Below are 23,764 nucleotides of genomic sequence, written 5' to 3' on the forward strand. Positions count from 1 at the left end.
TAATTTCCTGTCATATTTAATGAGATTAAATTATAAAAAGTAAAATATTCGAGTTATATAATCAGGAGAATATCAATTAATATAATCAAAGTCATTAATCATTCGTGAAAAATATATAAAAAAAATCATGGCTTGTTTAAAATAAGATCGCGTGCATTATCGGTGTTTAATATTCGCAGTAAGTATCGTTAAGAAACAGAAACGTACGCGAACTAATCATCTTTTATCGAAAAATTAAAGTAAAATGCGTCTTCGTCATCGTCGTTGTCGTCATCATCGTCATCGTTCTACGATAACATCGGACCTTAACGACTTAACGACGTGTCTTCTCTTCTTACATCGTATCATTCCATTAACCCGTTACCTTCTAACGAGCATAATAATTATCGGTTATAAATTCCACCACGTTGATTTACTGTAATATCCATGTTAGAATTTCTATCGTCGGCTAATATAAGTACCATGCTGGTGTTCTGCTAGTGTTCTGTTCTAATCAACGAGCATAGATAAACTAATTATTCTTAATCGATTCGCTAAATTCATTTTAAGAAAAACTTTATTGTACACTTTTAATTCCAATTATTGTCAATTATCTTTGCGTTTAATTTATCTTCCAAGTTGTCTCGGAACAATCTCGACCGTATTAAGTGCATTTATGTGTAGGCATTATAAATCCTTTAAATTAAAACAAAATAAAAAATAAAAAAAAAATATTACAGAAATATCAGAAAGATTGTGGTTCAAGTAATAATATTAGAAATATATTTATTCAATTTTATATTATTTATAATAATCGCAGTTAAAGACTATAATAGTAGTAATAGTAGTAATAGTAGTAGTAGTAGTAGTAATAGTAGTAGCAGTAGTAGTAGTAGTAGTAATAGTAGTAGTAGTAGTAGTAGTTGTAGTAGTAGTAACAGGCTTCTTACTTGGTGAGTTCTCCTTCTTTCTTTTTTCTTTTTTTTTTTTAAGAACAAAAACCACGTTTCACACCCGTCCGAACGGCATTAAAAGAAAATAGTTTCACTCGAAAAGATGCAGATATCCTTAAACGGATCAGTATACACACCACCTGTCCCACTTTGCAATGACGATATGTTTCAGTTGCTTACAGAGTATCCTTAATGAATTGTCAAGTTCTACCTTCGTTCTACCTTCGTTCAACGCCCGTTGTCTCTCTATCTTACGACGATGTTTCGTATCTGTCGATGGTTGGCGGATGTAATTAAAAGGAACGTGACGGGCAACTCGAGTGGCACTTTAAGAGTAAGAGAGATAGAGATAGAGATAAGGATAGAGACAGATAGAGCTAGAGAGAGAGAGAGAGAGAGAGAGAGAGAGAGAGAGAGAGAGATCTTCGTTACACGTACATATATAGAAGGATGCAATTCGTACAAATACGACTCACTTCGCACGACCGTCGCTTGATTGCACGTAACTTGGAAGTATCCTAATAAAGAATAATCTTAAAAAGATCTCTTATCTCATGTTCATAATACCTAATTTATCCGATAGTTTCATTATCATTCATCTAATATATCCGATGGTTTCGTTATCGTTCATCTAATTTATCCAATCGTTTCGCTAGAACGATAATCGTATTCATATTTTCATAGTGAATAAAATGTACATAAAAATCGATGAATATACGATTATAAACGAAAAAACGAAATACAACGTATTGATACTTTTCATTGATAAATATCATGTTACATAGAAACATATAACTTTCGATAATAAAAATCTAAAATGTTACACAAATCGTTGTTGTTGAGAAGGAATCTTTAGAAATGTTTCAAACCGATTTTATCCTCCACTCCCTCGTCTCGGTAAAATATTTCTAATCACCTTCACCTCCTAAGAGAAATCCTCTGTGTATTCCTATTTGAGAATATTTTTTTGCCGTTCTGTCTATCGCAATGGCCGCTGTTTATTTCTTTCTTTCTTTCTTTCCTTCCTTCTCGTATAGCTATCGTATCGATATCGGTATCGGTTCTTTAAAGATCCATCGGCTAAATCGATCGAGGATTCTAACGACTGAACAAAAAAGTCGATAGTTTGCCTTTGAAAGAAAGAGAGAGAGAGAGAGAGAGAGAGAGAGAGAGAGAGAGAGAGAGAGAGAGAGAGATAAAGAAATAGAAATAGAGATAGAGAGAGAATCTTGAAAGCACGCGCTAACTAGAAACTCACCTAATCGTTGACGTCGTCTTAATTTCTTTTAATGCACGTTTTACGTTCTCTTTTTTCTTTCTTTTCTTTTTTCCTCTATTTTTCTCCATTTTCTTTCTCTTTTTTTTCTTTTTTTTTTCTTTTTCTATCGCGCACGATCGCGCTCTAACATCGCTTTACGACAAATCGTCGTCATCAATCTCGGACAATACTTCCTGTTCCTTACGTTTTCATCTCGACGGGCGGGAAAAGGTAATTAAAAGCTAGCGTCTACGACGACAACGACGACGAGGAACAGTGAAAGGGCAATTAGAAGAAAGCGACGTGACGAGGGAGCGAAAAAGTCAACTCGTTCGAGGCTCGCAGCTAGTTCTATAAGAAATCTAAACAAAACTTTAACTGTACGATATTCGTCTGAGATTCTTTCGTTCGTTTGTCGGGTTAAAAGATATTTAATTGCTATATATGTGTGTGTACGTATGTATGTGTGTGTGTGACAAAAAGAAAAGAAAAAAAAAGAGAGAGAGAGAAATTAAAAAGAGAATTTATAGAATTACTCCTTTTTCTTTTCCGAAAACATGGGAAGGAAGAGTAAAGTCGATTGGAAGAACTAAATAAATAAAAAAAAAAAAAAAAAGAGAGAGAGAGAAAGATAAGGAAGAAAGAACAAAGATGAATTTTTTTCGATGAAGAAAGAGACGATAGGTTAAAAAAAGAGAAAAGAACAAAAAAAAGAAAGAAAGAAAATTACGGAATACAATTTTTCTATCATCGAGAAATATAGAGGAACAAATAATGTAACTGTTCGAAATTCGATTGACGTCTAAGTCGAGAAGTAGAGTAGATCGAGAGGAACGAGGGAAAGAGAGAGAAACAGAGAGAGAAATAGAGAGAGAAACAGAGAGAGAGAGAGAGATAGAGAGAGTTATTCCAGAAGGAAATTAGTATTTCTCCTCGTCGTCGGTATGCGAGGTACTTTCGAGGTTGGAGTCGAGTGGTGCAAAGTGCTACCGAAGAGGAGAGGGTATCTTAGCGTTATTGGTTTTACTCTCTCCCCCTCTCCGTTTGTTCCTTAAACGATAGGGCGTTAGAAAGAGAAGAAGAGGAGAAGAAGAGCAGAGAAGAGAAGGATGGTGCTGCGTTAAAGCGACGGGAGGTAGGAGGGTAAGAAGAGGAGGGTAAGAAAAGCAAGAAGGATAGAACTCGTTCTCTCTCTCTCTCTCTCTCTCTCCTTCTCTCTCTCCTTCTCTCTGTCTTTCTCACTCTCGTTCTCACTCTCTCACGTCCTCGACGCGTTGATGTTCCTTTCCAGCTACCGACAACTAGAGACTACTTCGCTTAAGTAATTAGACTGCCGACTGTTCGTTAGTTCAGTCATTCCACCGTAGAAACTGCCAAGGGGGTTGATATGTTGCTACCATTGCTTGTAACTCCTTGGATCCTGGTGTGTTCCTTGTGATCCCTCATTTGCTACCTCTCTTCTTCCTATTAGAAACCCAATCGATCTCGATCGACAGCAATGAATCTCGTCGAGGATCGAATTATGACGACCGTTCTTATTTTATTCCGAGCGTTCGCATGGTTTCTTGTTCGTTCTTCTTTTTATTATTTCTTTTTCTTTTTTTCTTTTTCTTTTCTCTAACTTTTTGTTCTCTCTTCCATAAGAAGAAACACGTAGTAAAGAGTACGTAGTAAAGAGAACGTATAAACGCACGATTACGTCTACTTCATCGATATCGACTTTGATATTTATTGTCTCCGCGTTCATCATAGAGTTAGAAAAATGTAATATCCTCTTCTCTCCTCTAAAGAGATTTATCTATGTGTATACTTGTCTTATCCGGAGAAAGGATCGGCGAATCCACTTTCTTTATTACCAACTTCAATCAACAAAATTCGATTCGTACGTTGTTGTTCAGTTTATTATCAATTTCTTAGCTTCCCCAGAATGATTTATGTAAATCGATAGGGAAAAAGCTTTTGGTTTTTAGTTGAAACGTTCGGAAAGCTTTTCTTCTATTTGCTATTCGGTATCAAACAGGATGAAGATGATCCTCTCCCTTTCATCATCGTGTACTGAACTTTGCCTTGAACGTATCTCCTTCTCTCTCTCTCTCTCTCAACCTTCCTCCTCTCTGTCTCTCTCTTTCTATCTATTTATCTACCTATCTACCTATCTTACCTATCTATCTTTCTTTCTCTTTTGTAAAACGATATTCACGAGAAGGTTCTACGTAATCTCTTCCCGACGTGCCGGATCGTAGCAATCGATAATACCCAGTGTTGATCGTTACGATATGATTTATTCGCAATTACCAGAACGAGATAGACCGACTGCCGTGAGTACCGCAAAACGCAACGTTCTATACTCCGGAGAGCAAACCGATCGGCACGCCGTGTTTACACCGTGAATTATTAGCGTTAGGGGGATCGCCGTGATGGAGTATTCGAGCGGCGGGACGCGGAAAACGAGATCGCTTAGTTTCGATAGGAATTATAACGTGTTGGCCAATAAGATCCTACTACGATATTTTCTCTAAAACGAGGGAAAGAAAAAAGAAACAAAAAAAAACGAACAAACGCGAAGGAAGAAAAAAAGCAACGTTTATTGTCACCCGATTGTTCTTCCTTTTTTTTGTTACTTCTTTCATTTTTCTTCTCTTTTTTTTTCATCAATATAAAATTGATATCTGACTACTTGCTTGCTTGCTTGTTCGCTTGCGTGTCGTTAATAACGTTTCTATTAATTAAATAATTGCATTCTTACTACACACTAGAGTGTGTATTTACTTACTTGAAAAAATGATTACAACACGTTAGACAATGAGTCGTGCAGTAATTACAATAACTCTTATGAAAGCGTGTGATAACAGGCGAGTGAGCAAAGTTTTCGGAACTGTTTTGAGAGAAAGAAATCGAAGAGAAAAAGAAAAGAAAAGAAAAAAGAGAATACTTTTCGTCGTTAAATTCGTCGTTAAATCCGTCGTTAAATATTTTTATCTCTCGATTGATTTATCGAAGAAATTCGAAAAGAGAAAGTACGAAGGAAAAAAAGAGATGGGGGGTGGAAAAAGATTAATAGAATAGAAAAAGAAAAAGAAAAAGAAAAAGAAAAAGAAAGGAAGAAGCAATGCCTTCGCAAAGCTCGAGAATAACCTTCCTGTACCTAAATGGTATAGTCGTCGTACATGAGAAAGGAAAGGAGGAAACTCAGAGGGGTTTCTACGAGAGTACCGCACAACTAGGATATATTTGCGTCGAAAGTAAGTAAGTACGAGCGTTGGGTGCCATGGCTGTGTTTCTGTGTGTAGGAATCGACTTTAAGAGATACTCGTACTGCCGGCAATAATAATACGACTTGATTTACGATAGAGTCGTTTGTGGCAGGTCCTTCGCTTCCTCCTCTCATCCTACTTCTCAAACCACCTCCTCTTACACCTTCTTCGTCTCTTCCTCTTTCGTCCTTCTCCTTCTCCTTCTCCTTCACCTTCTTCTCCTCCTCATCTTTGCGTTCGATAGGGAAGACGACGATAAAGCAGGAAGGATCGAGACGGAAGGATTTACCTCTTTTGCTAGAAGAGAGATTCTTCCTTCGTAACGGACGTTTATTTAACCGACCTCTGAGCTCCTCCCAACTTTTCTCTTTTTCTCTCTCTCTCTCTCTCTCTCTCTCTCTCATTCTCTCATTCTCTCACTTTCATAGTCGCAAACTCAGAAACACGTAGTCTCGTTAGAGGAAGCTCTAGCGTACGTCTGAAACCAACTAGACAATAAAAGTTGTCGTAAAATTTGAGACTCCGTGAGTCAAACATACCGTAGCCCTGTGGTAGTAAGTTCGTTAATTTCTCATATTTACTGCCAACGTAAACCCGTGGAATCAACGTTCAACTTCGCCTAAGCTATCGCTTAAACTATTACGGATCCTTCTTACGTAAACGTCGTTTTACGTCTTCTCCTTCTGTTGTCTCTCGTCTTCTCTTCGAAAGGTATATTACATACGTTACACGTACGCATACATATACGTACGTACTTACGTACGTACGTGAATATTTATATACGTACGTATATTTGTGTTTAACTGCATACAGGTTATCTTTGACTTTTAAAAGCAATACCTTTGGATTTTACTCTTATAGAGACTTTTTTCAACTACTTTACCACTACGATCGATCGTCTGAATCCGTGTGGGAATTAATACGTCGTCGAGCAGTACTAAATGTCAACCGATCGAGAGCGACGTGTTTATTGGCAACTCATGATACTCATTAGAATTACATAGAGTACCGCGACCGTCTCGTAATTGTAGCTTATTCGTCTGTAAACACGCAAACTAGGTTTCGATTGTCGTCCAGACGAGCCTTCGTGATATATCCGCGTATTTAGAAGGGGAAAAAAAAATTATACTCATGTAATGTAATAATAATAGTGATTTGCTAGAAATTCTCTAACATTTTTATCGGACTTCATTTTTTCTTTATTTTTTATCGTTCCTTTTTTCTTTTTTCTCCTTTAATTTTTTCCCCGCTCGCACGAATCGACGAGCTATAATTTTATATATAACCTAAGGTAGAGAAAAAGACGAAACATGTCGCATAATTTACTGCGAAGCTTCGTAATTATCTGTAGTTATATTCTGTACGTGTTGGTATAAAAGTCTAAAGTAATTTCGATCGATAATATCCGATTGTAGTGATTTCGATAAATGGAGATGTATTATAGATAAACGCAAGCACGTGGAACGACGAACGATGTAAATAGACAAACGTAAACAAAGACGTCAAAGTCGAACGATATAAGAAATACGTAAACATAGATGGAAGGGATGGAGTACTTGGAATACGTACATGTAGAGACAAGAAGAAGAAAAGAGAAAAAGAAAAGAGAAACATAAATAAACAAAGAATTTCCAAATACTCCAAACCATACTTCCAAGTAGTATGATAAATACGTAAATGGTATTTTAGATGAGAGGGTAAGATTAATCCGACATATATGTAAATCGACAGATACGAGTTAACGCTAGAACCGTCACGTGTGATTTCAGGTCCACGTACGCGGAGAGTGAAGAGGACAGGTGATTCACGTGGAAGCGGTACTACGCCCGAGGAGAAACGACCTAGAACGGCTTTCAGTGGCGAACAATTGGCAAGATTGAAACGAGAATTCGCAGAGAATCGTTACCTGACCGAACGTCGTAGGCAACAGCTCTCGAGGGATTTAGGATTGAACGAGGCGCAAATAAAAATTTGGTTCCAGAATAAAAGGGCAAAGATTAAAAAGGCCAGCGGACAGAAAAATCCATTGGCGTTGCAGCTTATGGCCCAGGGATTGTACAATCATTCGACCGTGCCGTTAACGAAGGAGGAAGAGGAACAGGCAGCCGAGCTACAAGCGAAATGACGATTATAGAGACGATTATAGTGCGGCCATCCGTAGAATTATTTCTACTCGTCGATCCGATTGCCGAAATAACGGATTTAAATCTTCAGGGTTCCTCTTTTAGTCATTTCCTCTCGCGCGTTACTCGACAAAGGGGTTCACGAGGGAACGACTTGGGTATATATAATATTATCTATGTGCGTTCGAGAATTCTTTTTGTTTTTCTTTTTCTTTATCTAGACTTTTTTGTTTCACTTTTTTTTCTTTCTTTTTTTTTTTTTTTAGACCTTTGACTCTTTGACTCTTTGACTCTTTTCGTTCCGCCCTTTGTTTATTCGAAATTATTACCGAAAAGATCGGACGGTTTATTTCGACGTCCGATCGTTTTAATTAGTCTTATCGAATTTTAATTCATTCTTCCAATCGACGTACTATTTTCGTTTCATTAATTAATGATCCTTCTTCGATCATCGTTTTATATATATATATATATATATATATATATATATATATATATATATATATATATGTATATCTTTACGAAGAACACAGAAACAAGAGTACACAACACCAACACACAACCAACGTCCCTCGAACCTTCACAGTGCCATTTACGTACGTCTAAAGCAACCGTTTTCGAGGATCGAGTGAAAAATAAAAAAAAAGAATAAATAAATATCGTTTATCCTTTCGTAGTACGAAGGATATAATTAGTAATTATCGAACGCGTTCAGTTGAGAGACGAAGAAAACAAGGAATGGAAAGAAGGAATATGCGTGTGCGCGTGCGCGTGCGTATGTCTGTGTGTATGTATATATCTCTCCTATTTCCCCGTCCCCTTACCCTTCTTTACATCTCGCGAAAGAAAGAAAGAAAGAAAGAAAGAAAGAAAGAAAGAAAGAAAGAAAGATAGAAAGAAAGTTATACCGATCGTCTTTTTCTCTCTCATTAATTTATTGTAAAAATGTAAAATAACGTAGGGCACCGCGTGCGAGTGATACCGGGGTGCGTTTTGCGACGTGCAATAGAATGTTAATTATTATACATTAGAAAAGAGGAGACAGTAGATAATAGATAAGGGATCGTACATGTATAAGTATATAAACTATATACGTATATATATATATATATATGTAATACATATATATGTAATATATATATATACACGCATATATATGTATGTATGTATAGATATATACATATACATATGCACGATCGTACGATGAAAAAAGAAAGAAGAGAGAAAAAAAAAGAAAAAAAGCGTCGTGTACATATCATACCATTTTAGCATCGAGAATTTCCTCCCACCTACCCCCTACATGCCCGCCCCCGTCTCCCCCCTCACTCCTCTTCCCATAGACTGTTTAAAATTTAAACTTTAGCTATTTATTTACTTGTATCGCACGAAAGCGTAGGCGTTTACGCGTTAGCGCCGATCGCGCGACGAACTCATACCTGTAAAATTATTTAAAGAAACAACATAATGAAAGAAAGAAACAGAGAAAAGGATGGAATAGAAAAAGAAGAAGAAGAAGAAGAAGAAGAAGAAGATGTCGACGAGAATGATAATGATAATGATGATGATGATAATGATGATGATGATGATGATGATGATGATGATGATGATGATGATGATGATGATGATGATCGTCATCATGATGATAATGATGATGTTGTTTGGTGATGATAATGATGATGTTGATAATAATGATAATGATGATAATGATGATGATAATGATGATGATAATGATGAAAAGAACGGATTAAATATTCCCATTATCGAGCTACGTTAAAAAAGGATCGACGTGTGTGTCATTTTTACAAAACCTCGTCTCATTTACCCTCGTGTCCTAACAATATACCTAAATATTACATTTATATGATAACAGATATATTAAGCTATAGTACGTAAGTAGTAAAAAACAGTACCTGATGGAAAAATCTTTTGCAACGAAACAGGTAATTATCGAATTAAACAAATTTCATCGTTTTAATAATTAATCAATTAATTAAATAATTAAATAATTAATCACATTTAATAAGGCGAATAGATACGTTTGATTATATAAACAATTTTTATTAATAAAAAGAGAGAGAGTTCTTACTATATACATATATATATATATATATATAAGTACTATAATACTATAGTAATATATACATATATACATATATATCTACGTGTGAAAGATAACAACAAGATCGATGGAATGATATTACACGAAGGATTTTGATAACGCCGGGAAAGTGTTCGTTGGTAATGCAAGATAGAAAGAGAGAAAGAGAAAGATAGATACATAGATATATAGATAGATAGATAGATAGATAGAAAGAGAAAGAGAGAGAGAGATAGTCGTCGGGCGTTGCAACCCCCATGAAGGATAAAAGCTTTAGGGCGGGTCGATTCGCATTCAGCATTTGGCGCATGCTTCTCGATGGCAGCAGAGAACTCTCACCCTCTCCTACGACCCTCCTCGTATATAGCCCCTCCTTTCTCACTCTCTCTCTCTCTCTCCCCCTCTCTCTATCTCTCTTTCTCTTCGTACTCGCGCGATATCGATTGATTTACAGTCGAAAGGTGGCCATCGTTGATATCAAAGCAGCCACGCCTACGTTATTCCGTAACCGCAGTGCGTGCGTTGCGTTATGGTGAGCGGTATCGGTTAACACACACGTCACAGCTCGTTTATCCCTCCTCCCCCTACTCCTCTCCCTCACTTCTCACTTCTCCTCTCTACTCTACCCTACTCTACCCTACCCTATCCTATCCTACCCTACCCTACTCTACCCTACCCTATCCTACCCTACCCTACCTTACCGAGAGGGACTCGACGCGGTCGAGACCCTATACACCCGACTTTAATTCCATCCCCTTGACCCCTTCGCACGCACCAAATCGCGTTTATCTCAACGATGTTAAGCGCAAGAACGCGCACGATCCTTTACGTGCACGATCGTTGGGAAAACGTGTGCGTTCGAAGCTAATCTCTAAAATGTTCATTCCCCAAACCCTCCCTCTCCTTCTCCCGTACACCTCAAATTCGTCACCAATATCGTTCGTTCGATCGAAAATTATAACGAAGCTGAATGGTACGTGGTTTCACGCGATCTATCATTTTTCTTTCCATCGTGAAAAAACGCGAACAACTTTTTTCCCAAGCATTTCTTTCTCCTTTTCTTTTGTTGTTGTTTTTGTTTTGTTTGGTTTGCTGTCCTTTTTATCTTCATATTTTTGTTTCGATCCTGAATCGTTTTTCCCAAGTTTTTATTTTTCTCTTTTTTTGGTTTTGGTTGTTGTTCCTTTTTTGTTCGTTCTTTTTTTTCCTTTCGTCCTTCGTTTTTTCTATATTAAGGATAAAAGTGGAATCGAAAGGACGAAGACGTACGCGATTGAAAAAAGAATTTTGACCGACTTTTTTATCTACGAATTTCTTCAGCTTTCGTGAAATTGAAGAATAGGACGATCTCCAAGAGTCTCGTGTTCTTTATTTTGGATATTTTTAGATTTTTTTTGTTTTTTTAGATTTTTCGATCTTCCTACGCTTTTATTTACCGCATTTTCTTCTAGATATTTTTACAAGATTCTTTTTCGTTTCCTACTCGAAAGAATGATCGAAGTACCGAAAACGAATTATCACGAAATTTCGCGGATAAAATTTGCAGAATAAAACACATAAAGGCTGAAGGAGTAAGATGAAAAGATTTCATTTTCTACTCTAGACATTCTTTAATTTCTTTTTATCTCTCAACACAGAGAACAAAATGTACTAGAAACGTACATAAGCAAAGCATATGAAAGAAATTTTACATAGAAAAAAGAAAAAATAGAAAACACGGAAAGAGCGAATAGGATCATTTCGGATCTTCGACATTTTTCTAATTTCTTTTCTCCTTCAAAAAAAAAAAACAATAAAAAAAGAACAGAAAAAATGCCTTTAAAAGGATACAAGAATACTCTGGAGAAGCGTGGAATATATTTTTTTCTTTTCTTTTTAAGAAAGACCGAGTTATATTTCTTTCGCAAGTTCGACTCTCGAGAGGCTCATTTTTCTTAAATAGATCCTTTTTCGTTGCTGACGAAACGTTGCTATCGTCAAAGTGCACTGCCACTGGCAGCAAAGGTCTGCCGTTACCGGTAAGTAATAGCTTTACATTAGCGTACAAGCTACGGAATGGAAGAGATCGGACCGACGAATAATCGATGACGACTACTTTCGGCGAGGACTTCCGCCCTTCTTCTTTACATTCAACATTATACATTCTCCCTTCGACGAAACGAACGACGCGTCGAATCGCAAGGACCTCCGTACGTCAAGATACCTACCTACCTGCCTGTGATTTTTCTTCGAGTTTCTTACAAATGTCAGGTCATTATTGGCTCTTAGGTGTACAATGGTTGACACTTAGAAAAAATGAATAAATATATATATATATATATATATATATATATATATATGTATGTATGTATGTATGTATATGTATATGTATATATGTATATATGTATATAGAAATAAATTTCTATCGAGATATACTTATCGTAAACGCTATAGTAAAATATTATAATTTTAAACACTACATTAAAATATAAGAAATTTTGTGGTTCCTTGTAATTATTAAAAAAATAAGAAAGAAAAAAAAGCAAATGCATCAGATATATACATATATATGTATATATATATATATATATATATATATATATAATAATAATAACATATATAATATATAACATATATATATAAGATTTTAAAATTAATTTTTATCAAAAGAACGATTAGATATTCCTCTCAATCTTTTTCTGTTTTCCTTTTATTAAATTCTCCCAACAAATTACACCCTGCAAATGATTTATTATTCGCTTCTGAGAAGAACAGAAAAAACCATGTTTCTCCATCCTTGTATCCTCTCTTTTTTATTATTATTTTTTTTTTTTAATTATTATCTACGATACATGTAGCAGATATGTACAGAGTAGAGTGGGATAGGAAAAAAAAAAGAAACGCTGCAGTGAGGTCAGAGGTAAAAGGGGGGAAAAAAGTATAAAGCGATAGAAATAGTGTAAGTATGTAATGTACCTACATACGTATCTACTGGTACCTGGACGTATGGTTGCGTTAGAGAATTGCGATGGTTGGTCGACGTGGTTCCGAGAGCACCCGACGGACACCAACGAGCGGCCAATACGTCCCTGTCAGATTAGAATCGCGCTTAACTTGACAGACTCGCGCTTCTGTCCGTTCGTAGTAGTAGAGACAGGATAAGGAGGGAGAAGGGAGAAGGTAGAAAGTAGAAGGGAGGAAAGAGAAAGAGGAGAGGTAAAACGTCCCTCGGAGAAGGAGCCACGGGGTCAAACAGAGCGAGAGATCCATAAAGCAGATCGCGATGAACGCTACCCTCCCCTACACTCCTGTACCCCTTTACCACCCTACTACTACCGGTTGACCATTATGTTGGAATCTTTACAAATGAGATACCAGAAGAGGAGAAAGAATAGCGTTTCGGAAAGAAACGAGAATACAGCAGACATTAACCCTTCGACGACCCTTTCGGCATTCTCTTCTCATATATTCATACTTGTGTTACTACATAGACGTATTCCTTATGTACACTTCTATACGCGTAAGTATACAACTATGGTATATATATATATATTATTATTAATACGTATGATGATATAGTAACGTTTAAATTTGTAAAATTTGAAAAGAAAAGGAAAAAGAAACAAAAACTATATATTTCTAACGTGTAAAATACTCGAAATTGACGGGATGAAGAATTTCTTCTGTTTACAGTTCCGATAGAGGGAAGTCAATGATTACGAGATGTGTATTACGAGAAATTGATAGATTGCGTAGGTACTTAGATATCGTTAGATAATAATTTTCTCAAAGCGTTCGGCAAGTTTCTAGCGTGTCTCGTACGATGATCGGGTTGGTGATTGAGAGAAGGATAATAATTTCTAGCGGCGATGAGAGAGAGAGAGAGAGAGAGAGAGAGATCGAGATCTCTACGGATGATCGTCGTTAGTGAACGGGGCATTAGTCGTACCGGTAGCCGATGCCGATGGATACCTTTGCTGAGGGAAGAAGAAACGAGGAGGAGAGATGAGGTAAAGAGAGATGAGAGGAAGGACGAGAAGAGATGAGGAGAAGAGGAGGAGGAGGAGGAGGAGGAAGAGGAGGAGGAGGAGGAGGAACGTAGAAAAGCGACGTTGGATCCCAACGGTGGATCCCGATGCTGACGGGTATTAAAATTAATGGTCAGCCGTGTACGCTGACGTGTCACCTTATACCTCCATGCGTCATTTTGATTGACCAATAAATTATCTCTTGGAAGGTCTTCTCGCTCACGAACTCTTGGAGCTTCTACTACTACTACTACTACTACTACTACTACTACTACTACTACTACTACTACTACTACTACTACTACTACTACTACTACTATTACTGTTACTATTACCACTACTACTATCACTAGTACTATTATTATTCCTTAGGTCGAACATTAGAGTAGGACTTAGGAGGTATCGTCTTTTCTATTTTGCGAATCGTTTTTCTCTATCTTAGGAAAAAATTCTATGACTAACTAAACTTCATCTCATAATAGTTCCCCTTATATGAGCGTAAGAGATCTACGCGCATAACTAGTTAGATAGGTTGAATCAATATCTTTCTTTTAAATCATGGGAATGTAAGTAATAGCTATGAAGATCTATTCGATATACGAATGGATGAGTTCGATCAGATTGGAACAGAGTGGATGCATCTTTTAAGTCGGAATAGAAAGGATTCTTAGTTTTAACGTTCGATAGAAACACACAGAGAGAATGTATATGCATATCGTGTGATTATGATATTCGTTGAATATAACGATACAAAGCTACATTATTCATTAACTTGTAATTAATATAGAAAAGATATAAGAAATCGTAATCGTAGCGTTTAACTTCCATATGAAATTCGATCGTTTCGACGAAACGAAATATCAAAAGCAGATAACTATCGTTCTTAGAAAAATGAACCTTCGACGTCAATCTTTAGACCATCAAATAAGAAAACGCTGAACAAGAACGCTGAACGAATTAGTTTGGTCAATGTCCTTGTCAAATTCGTCGTATCTTACGAAGTATGATAGTATTTACAAACAAACTGCAATACTCTTTGGCAATAACGAACTCTCTGTTCGTTCGACTTCCTCGAAGTAGACCCTGGCAAAGTTTAATGGCTCAATCCGTATGTTCCGGCAACTCGATGTGTGGCCCAACAACAACAACAACAACAACAACTACGACGAAAACGACGACGACTGCAACGAGTCCGAGAGAACCCTTCTGAAATTTTCTTTCGATCGACTGATCTCTTCTCCTTCTCTCTCTCTCTCTCTCTCTCTCTCTGTTGTCCTCCCTCTTTCTCCTCCTACTTCTTCTTTTCTTCTTCCAGGTTGATTTCTCGTTCGGTCAACGGAAGGCGCTTTACCGGGCACCGCGATGGGCACAAAACTCGCGGAGACCGGCTCGTTTTTAGTCTCGCGATCTGAGACGCGCCACTCTCATGCATGAATGCAACGTCAGCTGCCATCCAGGGATATGTCGAACTCTTCATTAACCGCTTCGAGCATTACGAGGAATATCTTTGGCCATTTTAGAGATCCCAAGAACCAGGATCGAACCGATTCTTCCCTTCTATCATTTGTCTTATACGAATATATTATATGTTGATGTTGACCATCCGAAAAGTGTCCTGTATTCTCCTAATCGAAATATATCGTTTATATCAAACTATAACTATTGACATAATTTAGTAAGAATTATTATTATATAGAAGAATAGTGGAGTTATAAATTTTACAGTATAAATGAGTGGAATCATTTCGTTATCCCTATGTTATGATTCTAATGTTAATATCAAGATATGTTTATAATTTTTTAATTTCTAGATTTGTTTATGATCGATCGATAGAAATATGAATATGATTTAATAATAATTTTATAGTAATATCCAAAGGAAGAATTACGAATACGATTTAATAATAATTGCAATTATACAAGAATAATAGAATTATAAATCTTAATATATATATTAGGAATCATTTCGTTATTCTGATTTCATTATCCTAATCCTGTCAAAATAAATGTATCTATCAAAGGAATAATTATCGATAGTTTAATAACAATCGTATTTAAATAACAATCATAATTACATAAGAACCACAGTATTACAAATCTTGTCTTTTCGACTATAAAAATAATATCGGATCGTCGGATCGTTCGACCAAGGAGAAGAAAAAAAAAAAGAAAAAATCTTAGAAAAATACCATGAATATTTTTGTGAGACTATGTATAAGATCGGTAAGATCTAAACGAGCGAATGCTTTTATTAGAAAAGACACGATCTAAGTTCGAAACGGCTGGCACGATGGTAAGGTGATCCTCGATCGTCAACGATCCGATCCTCGTGGGACGACTTTAACGAGAATTAAGTGACGTCGTAGAGATCCATCGGATCCTTTGTGACAGTTTCCAAGTCGATGAAGCTGATCTCTCATCGGCTTTCTCTCTCTCTCTCACTCTCTTTTTGATCGACCGTTCGAAAGGTATTTAGTTTCGTAGTGTCTTGTCCGGCTTTACGCATCCTCGCCTCTGGACAAGGCAAACTTCAAACAACCTCACAGCTCTATCCCCCAAATATGAAAACAAATTATACTTATTCGACAAATAAATACTTAATCAAAGAAAGAAAATAAAAAAGAAATATAAATTATAAAAAATGATTTATACCATTCGATCTATACGATATTCAAAAATTAAAAATCTATTTCTCGATATATCCAACCCCTGTCATTCATTATATTCTCATTCTTTACCAAATTCCTATTAAACGTTTTAAATGTTTTTCACGATTCTCCCAATGATTTCGTTGTCCCTTCATCGCACGTGGTGATCGGTCAATTTTTGCGGAAAATATTTTCTGCAATTTGGAGGAGCAAGGACGATAGATGGACGAGGAATTCCCAAAGGATCGTGCTAGCCAATGGGCTCGATGAGTCACCATCGTTCGCTACCTCTGACGAGGATGGTAAACGAGTTGAGGAGCGAGAAAGAGTGAGATCTCTCTCTCTTTCTCACGAGAAAGAGAAAGAAGAGAGAAAAAGAAAGAAAGCAAAGGAGCAGCAACGCTTATGTTAAGAGCTTGGAGAATCTCGTTGAAGGAGTACTGGTGGGAGCAACGTAGTAAGAGTGGTGGTAGTAATGATGGTGATGGTGGTGGTGATGGTGGTGGTGGTGATGGTGGTGGTGGTGGTGGTCGTCGTGGTGGTATGGTGATGATGGTGGTGGTGGTGATCGTGGTGGTGGTGGTGGTGGTAGTGGTGGTGATGGTGGTGGGGTGGTGGTGATGGTGATAGTGGTGGTAGCGAAAGAGTGGAAAGAGTGAGAGAGAGAGAAAGAGGTGGGATTCGAGTCCCGGGACCACACACGACGCTCCACGCGTCTGCGACTCGGTTACATTGCTTAATTGTAAACGGGCCAGGGGTTCTCATAACGCGGAACTCGTATCACACATCCTACGTACTTTCTTCTTCTTTTTTTTTTTTCTTTTAATTCTCTTAAAATTCCAAATTTCATTCGCAATTACAGTCTTAGAAATTTCGATTTGTATCGTACAACGATTATTATGAGATAATTTTCATTATAAGTGATTTTAAATGCAATTTGTTACTCGCCATTTAGAAATTTATTTTAGTTCCTTTTTAAATGATTTAACATTCCATATTTCATTTCTAACGAGTCATGAATTATCAAATATCTTGATTTTTTTCATTTCGATCGAAATAGAAAATGAAATAAAATTTGCGATTAGTACTGGACGGAGCAGTCGTGATTCTTAACGCGAACTGAATTGTTGGATAAGAAGTCGTAGAAGACGTTGTTTGAGGTGATGATTAAAGAAAGAAGGATGGAGAGATAAGAGAGAAAGAGAGAGAGAGAGGTGGTAGACTTTTTCTTATCTGCGACATCATTAATTCCATACGATTGTTGCCATTCGAGTTGGCGGTTCCAACTAATTAAAGCCAGAATCTCATCGAGAGTTTCTTCCTTCTGTCGACTTTTTAAATTCTCCTCTCTCTCTTTCTCTCTCTCTCATTCTTTTCGGCATTCTCCGAGACTTTGCCCATACCTCTTTCCTGAATCTTTCGTGTCTTCCTAATAGGCTTACATAATGTCTACAGGGAGATAGATATAACGAGATTATTCCATCGTGATCTCTCTCGATTTTATCAATTTCGTATCCTCGAAAATCGTAATCGAAGAAAAACGATTGGAATATATTACATTATACTATTTTATATTATATTATATCAAGATAATAACACGAGGAATATTTATAACATATTTATATATTTCGAAGAATACAAATAAATAAATAAATAGAATAATGAAAGATTTTATTGATTTTTGTAAAAGAAAAAGAAAATAATCGGGACAACGGACTAAAAAAAAAAAGATTTGTCGATCGACATAATTATTGTTAGTATTAATAAATTTGTCGTTAAAGACTAAGTCGGAAGGAAATAAATGTGAAAAAGAGAGAAAGAGAAAGAGAAAGAGAAAGAGAAAGAGACTATCGACGATTCGTAATCGAAATATATCTATTATAATACAACGTCTAACGATTCATAATCGTACTTCGAGATGAGCTTGGAACCGATCGGTTCCTTCTTAGCTTCTTTGAGAAAAAGGACAAACGGAAAAGGCCAAAGTCACTTGGGGATCGTTAGGAATAAGAAGAAGAAGAAGAAGAAGAAAGAGAAGAAGAAGAATAAGACGACAACGAAGAGGAAGAAGAAGTTGCTCGGGGCGATGCACGTCACGATAATGATGCGACAAAATCGTGTCGTCGTGCATTCGCTCGCGAAAAGGGTCTATGTATGTATGTATATATGTACGTATGTACGTATGACGTAAGTATGTACCTAGTAAGTATGTACGTATCATCGACTCTTCGTCTACATAAGCGCCCACTTTTACTCGTCCTTTGACCTTTCGTCATTTCAAATCACGGGTGGCCTCTCGTAAGAAGAAAGATTCGCGTGTGCCTGTATACACGTGCGTGCGTTTAAAAAATATAACGTATCGACTTTGACATTCGTATTTTCACTTATCATCGATCGGCACGAGGTACGTTATTTTTGGTAAAAGAAAGAAAAAAAAAAAAAAGAAGAAGATATTCTTCGTTGATCGACACGATATACGTATGTATGTATGTACGGACAAACTCGATTAAAATACTACAGTTTAAATGGGCATAATTTTTAATTTACATGGATATTTTATAACGATTATTATCTTATCTTATCTTTCTTTTTTTGACAGGACATTGCTTGATGTAGATATATTATATAAGAAAAAAAGAAATATTGAAAAAAGACAGAGAGAGAGAGAGAGAGAGAGAGAGAGAGAGAGAGAGAGAGAGAGAGAGAGAAATAAGGGATCGATATCTAAATGACTAATCTCAACATGAAGAAAATTTAAAGCCGAATGGTGGATAGGAGGAGAGAGGGGAGAAGAGAGGAGAAGGATGGGTGCAACGAAGAAAAGATTTTAATCGAAGCCGAACATTTCGTAGTAACGCGCGAATACGGGAGCCGACGTCGATGATTAAAAAAATGTCGCCTTTTCGTGTTTTTTTTTTTCTTCTTTTTTTTCTTCTATTCTTTCGTTTTTCGTTTTTTGTTCGTTCACCAAGAGGGGTGAGAGTTCAGGGTATTTTATTTCGGCGTGGATCTATATACACTACAGTCGCATCCCCTCCGTGTAGTTTATGTACCATTATACGATTACAGCTCGACTGTCATGTACACTCGGCTATACTTCCGTCCTCTCTGCGCATCGCATTACAAAAAACAGCGAGTGCAGCTGCGTTTCCCGTGGAATTTACAACTCGCTACTCGTTTCGAGGTCTACCCTTTCTCCCTCTCTCTCTCTCTCTCTCTCTCTCTCTCTCTGTGTGCTTTCTGCGTAAAATTCGGTGATTCTGCAGTTTCTCGAAAATAGAAAAAGATATCGACGCTTACAACGCGTTCTCGCGATAAAAAAAAAGGGACGTAAAGAAGAAAAGAAAAGAAAAGAAAAATGTTACTCAAGCCTTAGGCCATTTTTAAAAAATGAAAAAGTATATACATCGAAGAAGCAAAAAAAAAAAAAAGAAAAAGATTCCTCTTCGTGAGAGACGAAATAACAAGGTATGGTTCCCTGTAGCATTGATTCTTCCTTCTCTCATTAGCATCGCTCCCCTCTCGTTCACGCACGAAAATCTAAACGATTTCAATAAAACGTCCCATCAATGCTTACATTTAATTTCTCTTATTTTTCTTTCTTTCTTTTACTATCGCATACATAGAACCTTCACTATACGTACGTATCAAAATGACATATTTGCATACAATATAATATACATTGACCTCTCCGATTATTAACTCTGCAAAAGGAAAATAAGATAAATCTAAACGATGGAAATAAATACATTGTTTGATCGAAATTTTACGAGAAAACGATTGTTAAAAAAAAAAAAGAAATAATTCTCTTAGGAAACATATGTATTTAGATAGATAGAAATTATAAAGAACATATGTATCAAATAGATTAGGTTTTACATTCGATAGATAACAAACTATCGTATTATACTTGGCAATATCTTTCGATGGAAGGACGAATGAATGAATGAATGAATGAATGAATGAATGAATCGTATCATCGTGAAAATGGGATAAAACCACTTGTGATATCAGAGACGGCGAATGTCTTCGGGGTGGCTAGTACGACTCTTGTGACGGGCTCGGGCCACCCATGTAGTTGTTGTTCGCTCGCATCTATCATGGAGCCACCTTCTTTTCCCGACAGCTTAAGCCCCAATAAAAGCCCCCGCTTCGTCCCTCTTTCTCTTTCTCTCTGTCTTTTTCTATCTCTCTTTTTCTCTCTCTTTCTTTCTTTCTCTTTCCTTCTTTCTCTCTCTCTCTCTCTCTCTCTCTCTCTCTCTCTTTTTCTCTATCTATCTATCTATCTATCTTTCTTTCTCTTACGCGCCCTCTTCTTCTATGTCTCCGGATCGAGCAAAAAATCAGCTATTACCTTCGCGAGATCGTGGATCCGGTCTAGTTCCTCGATCAAATCCAACCACCATTCAAAAGAATTCGAGCTTTGATCCTTACACGATTTATTTCGATTTATTTCCCAATGAGAAATTATTTCTTTCGTTCTTTCTTCTTTTATTTGATTTTATTTGATTTTTCATAGAATTCCATTTATAACATCGATAATCAGTTTGATAATAATTAGTTAATAGAAAAGAGAAGGTATCTAAGCGTCAGCGAATAAAAATAATATTTATTCGCAGATTGACGAGATCAATTGATCATTTCGTTCCCTCTCTCTTTCTTTTCCTTTCTTTCTCTCTTTCTCGCGCACGTGCGCACTCTTCTTTCATGTTTCCGGATCGAGTAAAATATCATCGCTATTATCTTCGCGAAATCGTAGATCCGGTCTACTTCCTCGATCAATTCCAATAACCATTCGAAAGTATTCCATTTATTCCCCATAAGAAACTTCTTTTTTCTTTCTTCTTCTTTTTTTCTTTGTCGTTTAAAAATCAATTTTATAATAATTATGCAATAGAAAAGAAGATATATATATATATATATATATATATATATATATATATATCTGTTAGAGTGTTAGTTCGCATAAATACGTATGCGTACGTGTATGTATTTGCGTTTGTATACGTGTAAATAAATAATATTTATTCAGGGATTGGCGAGATCAGGTGGTTATCGGAAGACCGGTCGAAGCAATCAATTAACAGGTGTTTGCTCGACGTCGATGTCGGTAAAGGAATATAGTCGAAGTTTTTGCTACGACGTTCGCGATCGTTACATTCGCGATATCTTTTCCCTTGGTGGCCGCGGTTCGAACGGTAGCATCGAAGTTAATTATCGCCGAACGAGAGTCCGACGAGCCAACGAACCCAACGCTCGTTAACCCACATTTTCTGATACATCTACGCGACAACGCATAGGTGTGTATATATATATTTTTTTTTTTTTAATGTATAAAATCGATAACAAGTTTTACTTCTTAACACGCTAGATCGAGTTCGATTAAGATGAAAAGTAGATATAAAAAACTTGTTCCTACTGTTCCTCCGATGTTATTTGTTTCTCTTTTTTGTTTTATTCTCTATCAATTTCTACGTTAAATAGATATATAAGTTTATAAATTATTAAAGAACTTTATATATATATATAGATTTTTTATTTTTTGCTGAACTATTTGCATTGGACAATTTTATTTTCTTCTCACTCGATTCAAATTACATTAAATACATATTTATATAATATAAATTTGTATATTAATAATATTAAAAATCTTTATAGAAAATATGTATAATAATTTTTTTTATTTCTTTGTTACATACACATATGTTACATATATAAAATTTGTTTCTTTACTCTACTTGCATTAATCGTACTCGACGAAATATTCAATCGGAAATAGTTTATGATGAAAAAAATTTTAGATATATTGTTAATGAAAATTCGATCGTTTTCACGTATTAATATATAATTGTTTGCCGGATATCACGTATTTCATTTAATTGGGTGGACATCGAGAGTACCATTACGTTGAAATCTCTCTTTACATCGCTTAATTATCGCAATCGTAGCGAACGCACATGGAAAGATAGCATAACCGGTGATTTGCACCCCGAGGGAATTTATCGGAGTACGGTAATTGCTAATCGCATATATATATATATATATATATATATATATATATATATATATATACGCGTGAAAGTGTTGACTCGGTCTCGATAGGAAGAAACGATGATACAACACTCGACTCCGTGTATAAACGCACACACAATCACACATACGTACACACACTCTCACGCTATATCGACGGACAATAATTTCAAAAAGGAGATTCATTATTAAAGCGAGCTACAGTCGTTTGCATTTTCGATTACGAGAATAAATGAAATAAAATGAATATATTTTATTGAACGAAGAGTAAAGAAGAGAGAGAGAGAGAGAGAGAGAGAGAAAGGAAGAAGAAAAAGAAGAAGAAGAAGAAGAAGAAGAAGAAGAATAAAAAATATTTTTCGAGATCGTTAGTGAAAAATGTCGTCGCAATGTTCGTCCTGTAAGAAATCATTGGATCCTCGCAGAAAATCGAACATTAGCCGTCACCGAGTGCTCCACAAACGAACAAGACGACACTTAAAAAGAAAAAGAGAGAGAGAGAGAAAAGAAACTGAGATGAACGTCGTCGATAAGTTTCTTAGCCATTCGAGTTTGGACCCGCATTCCGAGTCGGCCTCGTCGGACACTTTCTTAATCGTGGTCCGTTCGTTTGCATGGAAACAATTCGGCTACCGTCTTAGGTGACTCCGAAAGAAAGTGAGAGACAGAGAGAAAGAAAGAGAGAGGAGAGAAAGAGAGAGAGAGAGAGAGAGAAAGAGATAAAGAGTAGAAGAAGAGAGTGATCCATGAGAAGACCCCATGGGTTCTATGGCCCATGCTTTAGCAGAGTTTCACATACGCGCATGCGGGCTGGTTGGGCCTGTTTGGGTGGTCCCATTCCGCTGACGCGTTCACAACACCCATCTCTCGCTATTATACCCCCGGCTACCTTACCAAAAGGACCTTATTAAATATCGCTACATGCGAAATCTCGTAGTCATTGCGAAGGAATCCGCGATTTCTCTCGGCTGTTACGAGCTATACCTATTTGGATACCTTTTGAATCCCCAAAATATCCGTGGGAAAGTGCCAGGACAAATTCTTTTAATGTAAGGGAAAAAGAAAACGAGAGAGACAGAAAGAGAAACTGAACATTACTGCAGATTAATTATTCGATACGCAGACATCGTCGCCAAGAATTAACTCTGTTCCTTTCAAAGATCATCGAAAAGATCCTTAGCTACACACAAAGTGGTTCGACCCGTTCGGTGGGCCGATCCTTGAGACAAATCGATCGATTTGTAAGCGTCCGACGGATGGACGTTACACGTTATAGGTACGTACTTACCTACATATGTCACTACTAACGTTCCTTTAAAATTACTTCGAACTCAATAGGGACCGGCCGAATTTTCAATTTGTCGCGATCGGACGTAACAAAAAGTACGAGTCGTCTTGTCCCGAACGATCGCTTC

General features: G+C 36.7%; 1 protein-coding gene across 1 annotated transcript in view; it reads left to right on the plus strand.

Moving 5' to 3' along the window:
* The window catches only part of LOC127062875 (segmentation polarity homeobox protein engrailed-like), a 74,222-nt gene extending 64,874 nt beyond the window's left edge, over nucleotides 1–9,348 (plus strand). Inside the window, exon 2 of the mRNA XM_050991818.1 lies at nucleotides 7,214–9,348. Coding sequence (XP_050847775.1) covers nucleotides 7,214–7,569 — 356 coding nt within the window. The 3' untranslated portion in view covers nucleotides 7,570–9,348. The remainder of the gene's footprint in view (nucleotides 1–7,213) is intronic.
* The last annotated feature ends 14,416 nt before the right edge of the window (nucleotides 9,349–23,764 follow it).

The sequence above is a fragment of the Vespula vulgaris genome, chromosome 3 (assembly GCF_905475345.1).
Source record: "Vespula vulgaris chromosome 3, iyVesVulg1.1, whole genome shotgun sequence".
Taxonomy (NCBI): Eukaryota; Metazoa; Arthropoda; class Insecta; order Hymenoptera; family Vespidae; genus Vespula; species Vespula vulgaris.